A 16343-nucleotide genomic window follows, 5' to 3' on the forward strand; every position below is an offset into this window, starting at 1 on the left:
AATGGCATTGAGGGTTATAAATTGATGGTATTTAGTCTTTTTTCAAACTATGTAACTATGTAACCATATAAAGCTAAAACAGGTGATGAAATTAAAAGAAGAATTCCTGAGCTTATTCTCTGACTGCACCTAAGTACCAATGACTAGAAGTGGGGGTTCTACCACATCTGCTGTAGTATCTATATGTGACACCGTCACGCCTAACTGTACTTGAGGTAGAGCAGAGTCTGCGATGTTGGTGTAGTGGTGAAAACTTGATAGTTGTCCCGATCCTCCAGTCTGGGGGAAGCAGTCAGGCTGTGTAGTTGGAAAACTTGCCCCTCCCAGCAGGAAGTTTCCTAGTCAAAAAAACTTGCATTCCAGATGGGAGCGCCGGTGACATCACGCTAGCTTACAGCTACAGGAGCTGTTGTGGACCAAAAATCCATCGCATTTCGAAAGGATCGTCTTTCTTTCTCAGAGATAGGGTCCCCTTAAGGAGAAACACAAGCAAGAGGGCCCTATCCCTGGGGAAGAAAGCTGATCCTTTCGAAACGCGTTGGATTTTTGGTCCACAACAGCTCCTTTAGCTGTAAGCTAGCATGATGTAACCGCCTCTCCGATCTGGTAGAACCCTGCTTCTAGTCTTAGGTGAAGTCAGAGAGTAAGAGCAGAAATTCTTCTTTTACTTCTTAAATTTGTCATTGCGGCACTGACCTTCCTTGCAGCATACTCACAACATTTTTAAGTAACATTGCCAGTAAACTTGTTTTATTTCTAGGTAATGAAATTAATCAGCACAGAATGATGGACCTAAAAACAACATGGTGCTAAAAAGTTGACATTTTACTTTAACGTAAAAGTCTGATTTTAGATTGACTAACAGCAATGCCAGTTCACTCATAGGTATATAGCATAGGCCTTATAGTACAGAAAATTAGGGGCTCATTTAAAAAATTGTACACCAGTTTTCTGGGATACAAAACATTTTACATTTCTCTGTTGCTCTCACCACTTTTTAAAACAACGGGCAGACCATGGTGGAAGGACGGGTCCACTGCACTCTGGCACATTTGTAATAATGAGCCCCTTTGTCTTTATTCTTCAACAATTGAATTTCAATAGAAGTACAGTATGTGTATTTTATTCAAAGTAACTCCCCATGGCTAAACTATAATGGTCATCCTGTGTTCTGTTGGAGTATTTATAGAGCTTCCAGTTATGGTTAAATAATTTCTATTAAAAAGGTTTACTCACAGAAAAAATGCACCAAACGGATATGCCGCTGACTATACTGGCTAGTCATAAATGCAGATATTAAAAGCTGAGACTTTCGCCAATATATTCCTGTCAGGAAAATATCGGAGCCCATCATGCACCACGTCACGGTCACTCAGCATGGCAAGGGGTCCTACCACTACGCTAACTATGGTGTGAACACTGTCTGAAGGTGATGAAATCCAGCTCGCAGCCAGGCTTCCACACAAACGCATAGCAGGACAACTAGTGCAATGTGAACAAAGCAAGCCTGTAAACCACACCCATATCAGACCATGTGATGGAGGTTTCCAGGTGCAAAAGAGTGTTTGAATGCCAGGTAAAGGCACATACACTACATATAAAACAAGACACAAACACAGAAATATAGTGGGAAATCTGGGGGAGCTGCTCAACCCCTAACACTGTAGCGTGTTTTTCATTGGGGGAGCAGCTGTGTGGAAGCTTGGCTGTGAGTTGGATTACATCACCTTCAGACCTTGTTCACACCATAGTTAGCGTAGTGGTAGGACCCCTTGCCATGCTGAGTGACCGTGACGTGGTGCATGATGGGCTCCGATATTTTCCTGACAGGAATATATTGGCAAAAGTCTCAGCTTTTAATATCTGCATTTATGACTAGCCAGTATAGTCAGTGGCATATCCGTTTGGTGCATTTTTTCTGTGATTTATATGATTATATTTTCATCCACACAATGCTCCGTTTTGTGTAGGATGCCTTTGTGGTGCATGTGGACTGCGCCGACATCCTCCACCGTATGCAATTTTTTTGCTGGGGATAGTCGTTTGCTGTGGTCCACATGCGGTGGGGCTGCTCCCCCAATGAAAAACACGCTACAGTGTTAGGGGTTGAGCAGCTCCCCCAGATTTGCCACTATATTTCTGTCTTTGTAAAAAGGTTTACTGCCTAAATTTATTTAAAAGCTATGTACACCTTCGGAGGCAAATGTTGTTAATGATTGCATTTTACTCATTTTCGGCTAAAAATCATATTTTCAGTTGGCCTTTATTAAAAATATTGAGCCATTCATTCTGTCACCCTTTCAAAGGGTTAACTGTTTCTCTAAGGCCTCATGAACATGACTATGTATTTTGTGCAAAAAACAGATCCGCAAAAAATACGTATGACGTCTGTCGGCATTCCGTATTTTGCGGAACAGGACAGCTGGCCCCTGATAGAACAGTACTATCGTTGTCCATAATGCGGACAATAATAGGACATGTTCTATTTTTTTGTGGAACGGAAATACGGACATATGGAATGCATATGAAGTAACTGCAGACCCATTGAAATAAATGATTCTGTATACAGTTCACAAAAAAACGAATGGACACGGAAAGAAAATACATTTGTGTGCATGAGCCCTAACTGTGTGATTAGTACTTTCACTTTCACTTTGTGCCGGTCATCTAATAAACCTTAACTTTAAACTACTGAGAGGTCATAAATAGAGTTGAGTGGACACCTGGATGTTCGGGTTCGACGGGTTCGGCCGAACTTCACAAAAAAGTTCGAGTTCGGGACCCGAACTTGACCCCGAACTCGTACCCCATTAAAGTCAATGGGGACCCGAACCTTTGAGCACTAAAATGGCTGTAAAAAAATTTCATGGAAAGGGCTAGAGGGCTGCAAATGGCATCAACATGTGGTTAAGAGCATGGCAAGTGCTCTGCAAACAAATGTGGATAGGGAAATGACTTCAAATAACATAAAATACATTAAAAAAATTATAATAATCTTGATCTAGGAGGACGATGTCGATATGGAGTAGGAGGTTGAGGAGGCGGTGTATGTGGCGGTGTAGGTGGAAGTGGCGGTGGAGGAGGAGGAGGTAGCCTACACTGCTTTTTGGTTTTAAATGTATTTTTATTTTTTTTAATTAGGGTACACCCCAAAACATTGGGAAATATAACCTGTGATAACCCCCTCCAGTCGTGCTAAACACACGTTCAGATAATACACTGGCAGCAGGGTAGGCCAGCACCTCCAAGGCGTAAAGGGCAAGCTCAGGCCATGTGCCCAATTTGGAGACCCAGAAGTTGAAGGGGGCAGACCCGTCATTCAGTACGTGTAGGCGTGTGCACACATACTGCTCCACCATGTTAGTGAAATGCTGCCTCCTGCTAAGACGTTCCATATCAGCTGGTGGTGCTGGTTGTTGTGGCGTGCTGACAAAGCTTTTCCACATTTCGCCCATCCTAACCCTGCCTTCTGAGGTGCTGGCGTTGCCCCAGCTGCATTGGTGACCTCTTCCTCCTCCTCTGCCTTCACCTTGTGCTTCCACTGTGCCCCTGCTGTCAGGTGGGAATGCCACCAGCAGCGCGTCTACCAGCGTGCACTTGTACTCGTGCATCTTACGATCATGCTCTAGTGAGGGAATTAAGGACGGTACGTTGTCCTTGTAACGGGGATCCAGCAGCGTGGCCACCCAGTAATCAGCACAAGTTAGAATGTGGGCAACTCGGCGGTCGTTGCGGAGACACTGCAGCATGTAATCGCTCATGTGTGCCAGGCTGCCCAGAGGAAACGAAAAGCTGTCCTCTGTGGGAGGTGTATCGTCTGTGTCCTCTGTATCCCCCCAGCCACGCACCAGTGATGGCCATGAGCTGGTCTGGGTGCCACACTGCTGTGAACATGGTTCCTCCCTCTCCTCATCCGCATCCTCCACCTCGTCATCCTCCAGAACTGTGCCCTGGCTGGATAATTCTGTACCTGGCGTTTGTGGGTGCAGGAATCCACCCTCGGAGCCACTTGTGAATGACTGTCCGGAAACCCTATGATATGATCCCTCTTCCTCCTCCTCCTCCTCCTGTGCCACATCCTCTTCCATCATTGCCAGCAGCGTTTTTTCAAGGAGACATATAAGTGGGATAGTAACACTAAGAAAGGAGTTATCGGCACTGGCCATGTTGGTGGAGTACTCAAAACAGCGCAACAAGGAACACAGGTCTCGCATGGAGGCCCAGTCATTGGTGGTGAAGTGGTGCTGTTCCGCAGAGCGACTCACCCGTGCGTGCTGCAGCTGAAACTCCACTATCGCCTGCTGCTGCTCGCACAGTCTGGCCAGCATGTACAAGGTGGAGTTCCACCTTTTGGGCACGTCACATATGAGGCGGTGAGCGGGAAGGCCGAGGTTAAGCTGCAGCGCTGACAGGCGAGCAGCAGCAGGGTGAGAATGCCGAAAGCGCGCACAGACGGCCCGCACTTTATGAAGCAGCTCTGACATATCGGGGTAATTTTTAAGGAATCTTAAATTCAGCACACGCGCCAGGCAAGGGATGTGCGTCAAACCAGCTAGTCCCAGAGCTGCTACGAGATTTTGCCCATTATCGCACACCACCAGACCGGGCTTGAGGCTCACTGGCACCAACCACTCATAGGTCTGTTGTTCAAGGCCCGTCCACAGCTCCTGCGCGGTATGGGGTTTGTCCCCCAAACAGATAAGTTTTAAAACTGCCTGCTGTCGTTTACCCCTGGCTGTGCTGAAGTTGGTGGTGAAGATGTTACGCTGACCGGATGAGAAGCCAGTAGATGATGAGGAAGCGGAGTAGGAGGAGGAAGCAACAGGAGACAAACTGAAGCGCCCTGCAGTCCTCGGTGGTGGAAGGACATGCGGCAAACTGCTATCCGCCTGAGGCCCAGCCGCCACTGCATTTACCCAGTGTGCTGGTTGTGCAGGAAAGGGATGGCACGCCTGGAAAAGTTGTGGCGGCTGGGCACGACCTACTGTGGGACAACCACTGCCATAAGACTCTTAAAACTCACCGTCTCCACCAGATGGAATTACAGCATTTCAAAGGCCAGTAATTTTGAAATGGTGGCATTCAGGGCCAGGGATCGCGGGTGGTAGGGGGGTACTTCCTCTCTAAACCAGATGGTGGTGTTGCTAGCAGATCCTCTGTTTGCAGGGTGGCAGGTGGCACTGTCACTCCAGAGGTGGATGAAGAGGCCGAGACTGCAGCAGAAGAGGAAGCAGGAGGAGCCAGAGACCTTTCTTAGTTTTTGAGGTGTCTACTCCACTGCAGCTTGTGCTTTGTACTTAGATGCCTGGTCATGCAGGTTGTCCCCAGGTTGAGAACATTTATGCCTCGCTTCAGGCTCTGATTGCACAGCGTGAAAACCACTCGTGTCTTGTCGTTAGCACATTGTCTGAAGAACTGCCACGATAGGGAACTCCTTGGAGCTGGCTTTGGTGTGCTCGGTCCCTTGCTGCGGTAGGCAGTAGCAGGCGTACTGTCTAGGGGACGGCCGCTCCGCTTTTGCACCCTGCTCCCTCTTCTGCTGTACTGGTGGCCCTGTGCAACAACTGCCTCTTCCTCCGAACTACACAGGTCACTCGCATGACCTTGATTTCATGTGGGGTCGAGGACCTCATCGTCCTCCACATCATCTTCCACCCAGTCTTCACCCCTGCCCTCCTTGTCGGTCTGCACACTTTTGAAAGCCCCAGCAGTTGGCACCTGTGTTTTTTCATCATCCGAGACGTGCTGCAATGGTCCTCCCATGTACTCATCTTGAAAGATAAGTGGTTGGGCATCGGTGCACTCAATCTCTTACACTGCTGCAAAATTTAGTTTTTTGCCCTAAATGGGTGTTTTTTTAATAGCAGAATAGAACAACGGTATCTAAAGGGTGTATCTCACACGTACAGATGTAGACTAGGCCGCAATGTAAGATTTTTGCTCAAAATGGGTGTTTTTTTTTTATAGCAGGATAGAACCACAGTATCTAAATAGTGTATCTCACACGTACAGATGCAGACTAGGCCGCAATTTAAGATTTTTGCCCAAAATGGGTGTTTTTTAATAGCAGAATAAAACAACAGTATCTAAAGGGTGTATCTCACAATGACATATGCAGCAAAGGCTGAAAAATTTTGTTTTTTGTCCTAAATGGGTGTTTTTTTAATATCAGCATAGAACAACAGTACCTAAATAGTGAATCTCACACATACAGATGTAGACTAGGCCGCAATGTAAGATTGTTGCTCAAAATGGGTGTTTTTCTAATAGCAGAATAGAACAACAATATCTAAAGGGTGTATGTCACATGTACAGATGCAGACTAGGCCGCAAATTAAGATTTTTGCCCATAATGGGTGTTTTTTTAATAGCATAATAGAACAACAGTATGTAAAGGGTGTATGTCACAATGATAGATGCAGCAAAGGCTGCAAAATTAAGTATTTTACCCAAAAAGGGTGTTTTTTGAAAACCCTGAAAATTATAGCTGTATTTCTAGCTTAAATTGCACACTAAATAATGCGACAGAGGCACAAGATGAAGGTTATTGCCAAAAATTGGTGTTTTTTCAAAGCCAGAAAATTATTGAAGTATTTCAAGCTTGTTTTTAACAATCACAGATGCAGCAAAGGCTGCAATATTACGTATTTTGCCCAAAAAGGGTGTTTTTTTTACTAACAGAATATGACAGCTGTATATATTGCTTGAATTTCACATGTGCAGATGCAGCAAGGGCTGTAAAATTGTATATTTTGCCCAAAAAGGGTGTATTTTAAAACCCAGAAAATTATAGCTGAATTTCTAGCTTAAATTGCACAATGACTAATGCGGTAGAGGCCCAAGATGGAGGGTATTGCCAAAAATAGGTGTTTTTTCAAAGCCAGAAAATTATTTAAGTATTTCAAGCTTGTTTTTAACAATCACAGATGCAGCAAAGGCTGCAATATTAAGTATTTTGCCCAAAATGGGTGTTTTTTACTAACAGAATATGACAGCAGTATATAAGGCTTGAATTTCACACTCACAGATGCAGCAAGGGCTGTAAAATTGTGTATTTTGCCCAAAAAGGGTGTTTTTTTTAAAACCCAGAAAATTATAGCTGTATTTCTAGCTTAAATTGCAAAATGACTAATGCTGCAAAGGCACCATATGTAGGATATTGCCCAAAAAGGGTGTTTTTTTTTTTAAATCAGATTATTGCAGTATTTCAAGCTTGGATTTGAATGTCACAAAAGCACATATGCAGTGCTGGTGCACTGAGCTTGCATAAAATGGCCACGGCCGCCCACCTAATTAACAGATGGATAAAAGTTATTTTTCTCTGTCACTGGGCTCAGGGCAGGGTAAAAAGATTGTGCACTGCACCCACACAACAAATTCTATGTAGATCGCTGAGTTCAATTGGAGTTATGATTAAAGATTCTGTCCTATTCTCTCCCTCACAGCAGCAGCATCCTATCCCTACACTAAGCACAGCAGAGTGACGTGCAGCGCTACGTGACTCCAGCTTATACAGAGGCTGGGTCACATGCTGCAATGGCCAATCACAGCCATGCCATTAGTAGGCATGGCTGTGATGGTTTCTAAGGGCACACAGTTAAACGCTTGTTGATTGGATGCTCTGCAGCCTTTTAAAAAGCGCCAAGTAATCGCCGAACGCCGAACCCAAACTTTTACTGAAATGTTTGAGTTCGGGTGCAGGGTCCAAAAATCCTAAAGTTCGGTACGAACCTGAACTTTACAGTTTGGGTTCGCTCAACTCTAGTCATAAACACTTATTTAAGCCACATTCATATCAGTAAGATAAGAACTGAGCTATAGTGAGTGTTTATAATGTCAGAGAGCAGAGATAAGGAGCCCGTCAGCTCCCCTACTGACAGAAAAGAGAGAAAATCCAGGAGCTGCTTCTAGAACATCTCAGCTATGTACAGAAAAAAGGACACCATATTGTAATTAAGACCAATTGAGAAAAATGATTTTTAGCTCAAAATTAGCACAACGCAATAATAATAATAAAAAAATTGCCCCCAAAGGTGGACATAGCCTTTAAGGAAAAATATGATTATGGCTGCAGCACGGCTAGATGACTACTGAGCTTTCTATGCTTCCAGGACAATGTTAATGTGGTATTGTGGTACCACTGGGTAGATGATAACTTGCTGATCAGTCGGACCCCAGCCAAGTACAGCACTCAGCTATCTCCGGAAGTCCCACAGAAAATAAACTGAGCAGCAGGGTGTATGCTGCACCTGCTGCTCCATCAAGATGGTGGTATGGAATCTCCATTGTCTGGATCAGTGGGGGTCCCACCAGTCAGACTCCAAGCAAACTGTTAGTTATTCCCTATCCAGCAGAGGGGGGGATAACTTGAAGTTACTGGAATACACCTTTAGCCTTGAACTGAAAGGATGAGTCTTGCCTGACAATCTGGTTGCCATATATACATTGTCTCACAATCTTGAACTTTTGAATGGGGTTGTATAGCAGCATTAACATAGTAACAGATTACGGTATATCAAGTCATTAAGGACTTGAGGTTAAGACAGAATAGCAAAGGGACGCAGATAAATGGTGTGGAGGCACAGAAGGACTGAATTTTTATTTTTTTATATATTAACCAAAAGATTTGTGAAAAAGTAAATGCAGAGTCTTTTTAAGAAATGATGGTTGGAAACTTCTATAGTTTACAAGAAAGGCAGCCGTAACGCCTTAAAGGTGTTGTCTCACTTCAGCAAATGGCATTTGGGGTCTATTCACACGTCCAGAAGTGTTCTGCGGATCCGCAAATTGCAGATCCGCAAAACACGGACACTGGCAATGTGCATTCCGCAATTTGCTGACCACGCATAGCCGGCACTATAATAGAAAATGCCTAATCTTGTCCGCAATTGCGGCCAAAAATAGGACATGTTCTATTTTTTCGCGGAAAAGGAAGCACGGATGCGGAAGTGCGGATCCGCAAATGCGGATGCGGACAGCACATTCCGGCCCTATTGAAAATGAATGGGTCTGCACCCGTTGCGCAAAATTGCAGAACGGATGCGGACCCATTTTGCGGACGTGTGAATGGACTCTTATCGTGTAGAGAAAGTTAATACAAGGCACTTACTAATGTATTGTGATTGTCCATATTGCTTCCTATTCTGACAGGATTCATTTTTCCATCTTATTATACACTGCTCATATCCAGGGGTTATGAACACCCTGCAATCCAGCAGCGGAGGCCGTTCTTGCACACTATAGGAAAGTGCATTGGCCTCCCTGATGGCCGGGACCGTAGGAGTGCGATTCATGCCATGTAACATGATTGCTCCCATTTTCCTATGGATTGCCCCTCCTGCTCCAACTTATTTCCTCCTGTCTGCATCAAATTATATCACTTCCAGTGTTCATTTAGTGTAGTCTCCTAATGGACTGTTGCGGTCCCAGACAATAATTCTAATTAGGACATCATCCAAGAGGCCACAAACAATCATGCATAAGCTAGAAGGACATTTGCTGGGAGGATGAAATATACAGGGTGGGCCATTTATATGGATACACCTTAATAAAATGGGAATGGTTGGTGATATTAACTTCCTGTTTGTGGCACATTAGTATATGTGAGGGGGGAAACTTTTCAGGATGGGTGGTGACCATGGCGGCCATTTTGAAGTCGGCCATTTTGAATCCAACTTTTGTTTTTTCAATAGGAAGAGGGTCATGTGACACATTAAACTTATTGGGAATTTCACAAGAAAAACAATGGTGTGCTTGGTTTTAACGTAACTTTATTCTTTCATGAGTTATTTACAAGTTTCTGACCACTTACAAAATGTGTTCAATGTGCTGCCCATTGTGTTGGATTGTCAATGCAATCCTCTTCTCCCACTCTTCACACACTGATAGCAACACCGCAGGAGAAATGCTAGCACAGGCTTCCAGTATCCGTAGTTTCAGGTGCTGCACATCTCGTATCTTCACAGCATAGACGATTGCCTTCAGATGATACGAGATGTGCAGCACCTGAAACTACGGATACTGGAAGCCTGTGCTAGCATTTCTCCTGCGGTGTTGCTATCAGTGTGTGAAGAGTGGGAGAAGAGGGTTGCATTGACAATCCAACACAATGGGCAGCACATTGAACACATTTTTTAAGTGGTCAGAAACTTGTAAATAACTCATGAAAGAATAAAGTTACGTTAAAACCAAGCACACCATTGTTTTTCTTGTGAAATTCCCAATAAGTTTGATGTGTCACATGACCCTCTTCCTATTGAAAAAACAAAAGTTGGATTCAAAATGGCCGACTTCAAAATGGCCGCCATGGTCACCACTCATCTTGAAAAGTTTCCCCCCTCACATATACTAATGTGCCACAAACAGGAAGTTAATATCACCAACCATTCCCATTTTATTAAGGTGTATCCATATAAATGGCCCACCCTGTAGAAAGGTACATAAAAAAAAGTTTTTGGATGACTGTTTTGGGAGGTTTGTTTACTAACTGGACTCATTTATCGATAGGATACGCCATAAATGTCCGATAGGTGCAGGTCCAACCTCTGTGACCCACCACTGTCTGAAGAACAGGGCCCCGGCTATATTCCAAAGTCTCATAGCAATGAATGAAAAAAGCCGTGACTGCATGGCTTGCTCTCCATTCCCTTTATGGAATATCCGATCATTATGCCATAAATGTCCAGATGGAAAACCCCATTTAATGTAGTTACATTTACTTACTGGTATCTGATGCATTAGGAGGATTAAAATGTAATAAACCATTTAAACTGGCTTCCGTGCTCTCCATGTTCCACGCGTTATTGCTCTGAAATCCAAGAAATGCATGCTTTTGGATTTCAGATGTGATTCCATGCAAGCAAACATCTGCTAGCACCATAGTATAAAAATAAATACTTTCCAGTCGCCATAAAGAGTAACGTTGTGTAGAGATTGAGGCCTGCAAAGAGAACATAGAAAAGACAAATCTATAAGCCATTGTCCGAACCCTCTAGATACTGGGGCCACATGCAAACCATGACAGCAAATGTCATACACGAAAATAATAAGTAGGAAGATATGAAATACAATCTCTAGAGGGATTGTGCTATTCCCATGAACATCTCCCCATAACATCGCCCTCACTAGACACAGGGCAGAGCTTCAAAGCAGGAACCTCAAGACACTTACTAATATAATGTGATTGTCCATATTGACTCCTTTGCTGATTGGATTCATTTTGTCCATCACATTGTACACTGCTAGTTTCCATGGTTACGACCACCCTGCAATCCATCAGTGGTGGTTGTGCTTGCAAACTATAGGAAAAAGCAGCAACAAATTTGGGCAGAAAATCTGCACGCAATCCTGATCGTGTGCGGATTTCCCATGCAGATTTACAAGCGGAAAAGGTAACTGACCTTAGGTCATGTAGATTGTATTCTATGAGAATTTGAAATTCTCATGCACACAATGCAGATTTTTTCCGTGAGGATTTTAAAATCTGCAGCATGCCAATTTATTTTATTTCTCGTGATTGGATTTTCTCCATTCAATTGAATGGGAAGAGTAAAATCCGAATCCGCACCAAATCCGCATGCAAATCGACACCAATTGATGCGGATTGACTGCACGGATTTCCCTGCGAACACCTGCGGATTTCAGTGCGGATTGTCCGCACATAAATCCTGAATGTGTGCATTTACCCTAAAATTCCCTTTAGAGGGAAAATTCTGCAGATGACTGTCCGAAAGGAACTGTTCCTTCCCGAAAATTAGCTGCTCGTCAGTGAAAGAGACTGCTGCATTTACACGCAGAGATCTCCTCCACAGTATGGGGAGGAGTGATCGCTAACCCCATCGCTTGTCCCCATACAGACTTGTTGTTTGCCGGCAAACGACGATTTAGGTGCCTGCAAAACCATTCAACTACCCGATGAATAAGCACATCGATCGGGTAATCGGCAGCACCTTTACACTGTCAGATAATTTCTAACAAGCTTTCCTATGAATGCTCGTTAGTAATTATCTGGCAGATTATCGGCCCGTGTAAAGGGCCCTATAGCATTTAGCCACACAGAGACTATTTCTGTCACTGCTTTCACAAGAGAAATTCACAAACCAGATCCATAGACACCTAGTGGAAAAAATGGGGGAGATTTACTCAACCTGTCTAATATTTAGACAGTGTGAACTTGGACTAAACAGTCTAAAGATGGGCCGTCAGATTTATCAAAGTGGCTCGTGCTGGATGATAACTTTGGCGCATCTTTTGGCACTTCTGTCTAAATTCAAACCACCAATTGGCTGGCTTACGTTTCAACAAAGGTTTGGTGCAATTTTCCTTCCCGCTGACGCATCATAAAGGTGTATTCTGGTAATTTCAAATGATTCTCTATCCACAGGATGGGGGATAACTACAGGGTGGCCCATTTATATGGATACACCTTAATAAAATGGGAATGGTTGGTGATATTAACTTCCTGTTTGTGGCACATTAGTATATGTGAGGGGGGAAACTTTTCAAGATGGGTGGTGACCATGGCGTCCATTTTGAAGTCGGCCATTTTGAATCCAACTTTTGTTTTTTCAATAGGAAGAGGGTCATGTGACACATCAAACTTATTGGGAATTTCACACGAAAAACAATGGTGTGCTTTTAACGTAACTTTATTCTTTCATGAGTTATTTACAAGTTTATCTTTGTTTACAGCCCTTGACATGTCGCCGAGGTTAACACGTGAGGAGCGGATAGAAATTGTGTTGATGTCTGGTGAACGCAGTAACCGGGTCATTGCAGCATATTTCAATGCAAGACACCCTACGAGACCACCCATCTCCCATGCTACAGTTAGCAAACTGCTTGCTAAGTTTCGTGAAACTGGTTCAGTGTTGGATTTGCCAAAATGTGGACGCATGAAATCTGTCTCTAATGAAGAAACATCAGTGGCTGTCCTAGCTTCATTCAGCAAGAGCCCACAGCGTAGCACTCGCCGCATGTTACTGGAGAGTGCCATTAGTCGAACATCCCTTCGGCGGATATTAGCTACTCACAAATGGCACCCTTACAAACTCCAGCTACTGCAGCATCTCAACGAGGATGACCCAGATCAGCGCACTGAATTTGCAGAATGGGCAAAACAAAAATTGGAACAGGACCCTCAGTTTATGCAGAAGATTTTGTTCAGTGATGAGGCAAACTTTTATGTGAATGGTGAAGTTAACAAACAAAACCACCGCTATTGGTCTGACACTAACTCACATTTGATAGATCCCTCCAAGACTGTGGGAACAAAAAAATTGATGGTATGGTGTGGTATATGGGGTACAAAGATAGTGGGGCCATTCTTCATCAATGGAAACCTCAAGGCCACTGGATATGTGAAATTGCTACATGATGATGTGTTTCCCTCTTTTTGCACTGAAGCTGGCACATTCCCTGAGTTTTTCCAGCAAGATGGTGCACCACCATATTATGGGTGTCAGGTCCGAGCATTCCTAGATGAACAGTTTCCTGGAAAGTGGATTGGTCGTCGTGGGCAGGTTGAATGGCCCCCAAGGTCTTCCGATCTGACCCCCTTAGACTTTTATCTTTGGGGTCATCTGAAGGCAATTGTCTATGCTGTGAAGATACGAGATGTGCGGCACCTGAAACTACGGATACTGGAAGCCTGTGCTAGCATTTCTCCTGCGGTGTTGCAATCAGTGTGTGAAGAGTGGGAGAAGAGGGTTGCATTGACAATCCAACACAATGGGCAGCACATTGAACACATTTTATAAGTGGTCAGAAACTTGTATATAACCCATGAAAGAATAAAGTTTTCTTGTGAAATTCCCAATAAGTTTGATGTGTCACATGACCCTCTTCCTATTGAAAAAACTAAAGTTGGATTCAAAATGGCTGACTTCAAAATGGCCGCCATGGTCACCACCCATCTTGAAAATGTTCCCCCCTCACATATACTAATGTGCCACAAACAGGAAGTTAATATCACCAACCATTCCCATTTTATTAAGGTGTATCCATATAAATGGCCCACCCTGTATATCTGGAACCACCACTGGTAATGAGAATGTGGGCACCATACCACGCAGGGCCCCTCCCAAATGAACAGGGCAGTAGGTCAAGCATGTGCACTGCCACTCTGTTAATCTCATCTCTAAGGGAATTACCAGAAATACAGTCCTCCGCTATTTCTGGTGAGTCCCATAGAGATGACTGTAGCATTAGTGCGCATGCTCAACTTGTCACTAGTCACTACATTTATTTCAAAGAGCTCTTCAAGGTACAGTGTCTCTATTCTTTTGATCGATCGAATAATTAAAAGCATAGCATCATTCTTCAAACTGTGCATAATCAATATACAAACTAATACCTCATCTAATATGCAATCAGAGGTTCTTAGCAGATATATTTTTGATCAAAAATTATCTGGGTAGATATATTTTTGATCAAAAATTATCTGGGCCCATCCACCAACAGCAAGGTGACCTCGATACAGATGGGTAAACCTGTTTGTGTGCCATTCATCTACTTTCAAAGAGACCTGAACCCATAAAAACACTGACTGCTATCATTTTTACCTCTCAAGGTGGCATAGAAATAGATCTAGAGTAAGGTACCCAGTCATATCGAGGTCAACTTGCTGTTTTTGAATGGTCCCAGATACTTTTCGATCAAAAAATATATCTGGGCCCATCCACCAACAGCAAAGTGACCCGATACGGATGGGTACCTAACTCTAAACCTATTTATATGCCACCCTGAGAAGTAATAATGGTAGTCAGTTTTTATGGTTTCAGCTCACTTTGAAAGTAGATGTCCACGAACGGCATAGATGCCTGTTTGACTTTCCCTTTAACTATGACTATGTGCACCTGCAGTTTTTTTTTTCTACCATGCAGGATGCACTGATTTATTCTGTTTCTGTTTTTCGATCTAATAGGCATCCCCTAATAGTTATTCTTGAAATTAACAGAATACCTCTTGAAGCCATGCTTTCTTCCCCACTAGCCCACATCATTTCCTGCTAAGGCATGCCTCTTCCTGAGCAAGGCACAAAAAATGTCATATATGGCATATGTGCATATGTGGTGCCAAGCATGTATGTCAGTCTCACCCACTGACATTTATTACACTTGCAGCTATTCATAGTTACCTGTCCTTGAAATTGTGAAGTAGTAGATAGAAAGTCACAACCAATTTCTACTAATGCTCTTAAACAGAAAATATCAATTTTTGCAGCATCTCCCAAGATAAATAAGGCAAGAATGAAATCCAACCTGTATAAAAGCAATAAAACAATAATGAAAATAAAATCAAGTGATTAAAGCAGTAAATAAAAAGTCTTCATCTCTTTCAGAAAGGAAATGTCACCTCATGTTCTGAGGATTTTCAATTAGAAAAGGTTTACAGACATCCTAAGTTTATAACAGCACATTCAAGAGCGTGTATTACATTCAGGAAATATGCCCTTCGTGCTCATGCTCGATGAGATATCATATCACTGGTTACATCAGTTTAATCACAATTTTAATTTTCAATATGAACTTGTTTAAATTATTCAGGATTCATGCTAGTTTCATAGCACAGATGGCGTTAATCAGTAAAAACCCTATGTATTTATTTCCCAAATGAATGTCAAACTTCATTTTCTTTTACTTACATATCTGATAAATTATAGAAACTTAGAGAACACAATTAAGAAAATTAACAATAGATAATTTAAAGCATAATAATGTTAGAAATCAAATTTCCAATAAAAGGTATACAGAGAATTACATTTTTCTTTTTAATATTCATATAACTCCTCAAGCGATGCTCAAACTGTCACTCTATTTTTTCTGTATTTGTCATGTAAATTTCACCAATACAACTACCAGCAATGGCCATCAGAACGTTGTATAAGCATTAACCATACCTTCTGGATAATGCACTTTTATTCCTATGAAAAATGGCTTCCAAGTGCCCAGCTGGCTGGGCTTTCCTTTTCAAAGTGCCCAAGCCTACCACCCTTCCCTGTTATCTACTCCTCATCAAACCTCCCAAGGTTGCTTCTCCTGCCTTGGGAGATTAGGAGAGGAGAAGGCAGCAGGGAAGGGCGGTGGGCTTCGGAAGTTTGAAAAGGAAAGCCCAGCCAGCTGGGCACTTAGGAGACATTTTTCATAAAAATAAAAGTGCTTTAAAACGATCTGTGTGGGTAAATGGCCATCTGACCAATGATTGGTCAGAAAATCTGTCGGATAATGTGTTGGTGTACATGCCCCCAAACTTTCCGAATAGCTGTTTGATAAGGCCATGGCCCTTGTGTGAACGCTGCATCCTCTTAAATGTTTACCTGCATGCAGAGTCCCGTATAGCGGCGG

At 43.1% G+C, this 16343-nt stretch overlaps 1 protein-coding gene across 3 annotated transcripts in view; it reads right to left on the reverse strand.

The window, feature by feature from the left end:
• TMEM232 (transmembrane protein 232) overlaps window positions 1-16343 on the reverse strand; it is a 286864-nt gene that overhangs the window by 167673 nt on the left and 102848 nt on the right. For all 3 annotated transcript variants that reach the window (XM_040420202.1, XM_040420203.1, XM_040420204.1), the window contains 2 exons: window positions 15137-15260; window positions 10723-10939 (listed from right to left, as the gene is read on the reverse strand). In XM_040420202.1, the coding sequence (XP_040276136.1) occupies window positions 10723-10939; window positions 15137-15260 (341 nt within the window). The remainder of the gene's footprint in view (window positions 1-10722; window positions 10940-15136; window positions 15261-16343) is intronic.

This window comes from Bufo bufo, chromosome 2 (assembly GCF_905171765.1).
Source record: "Bufo bufo chromosome 2, aBufBuf1.1, whole genome shotgun sequence".
Classification (NCBI taxonomy): domain Eukaryota; kingdom Metazoa; phylum Chordata; class Amphibia; order Anura; family Bufonidae; genus Bufo; species Bufo bufo.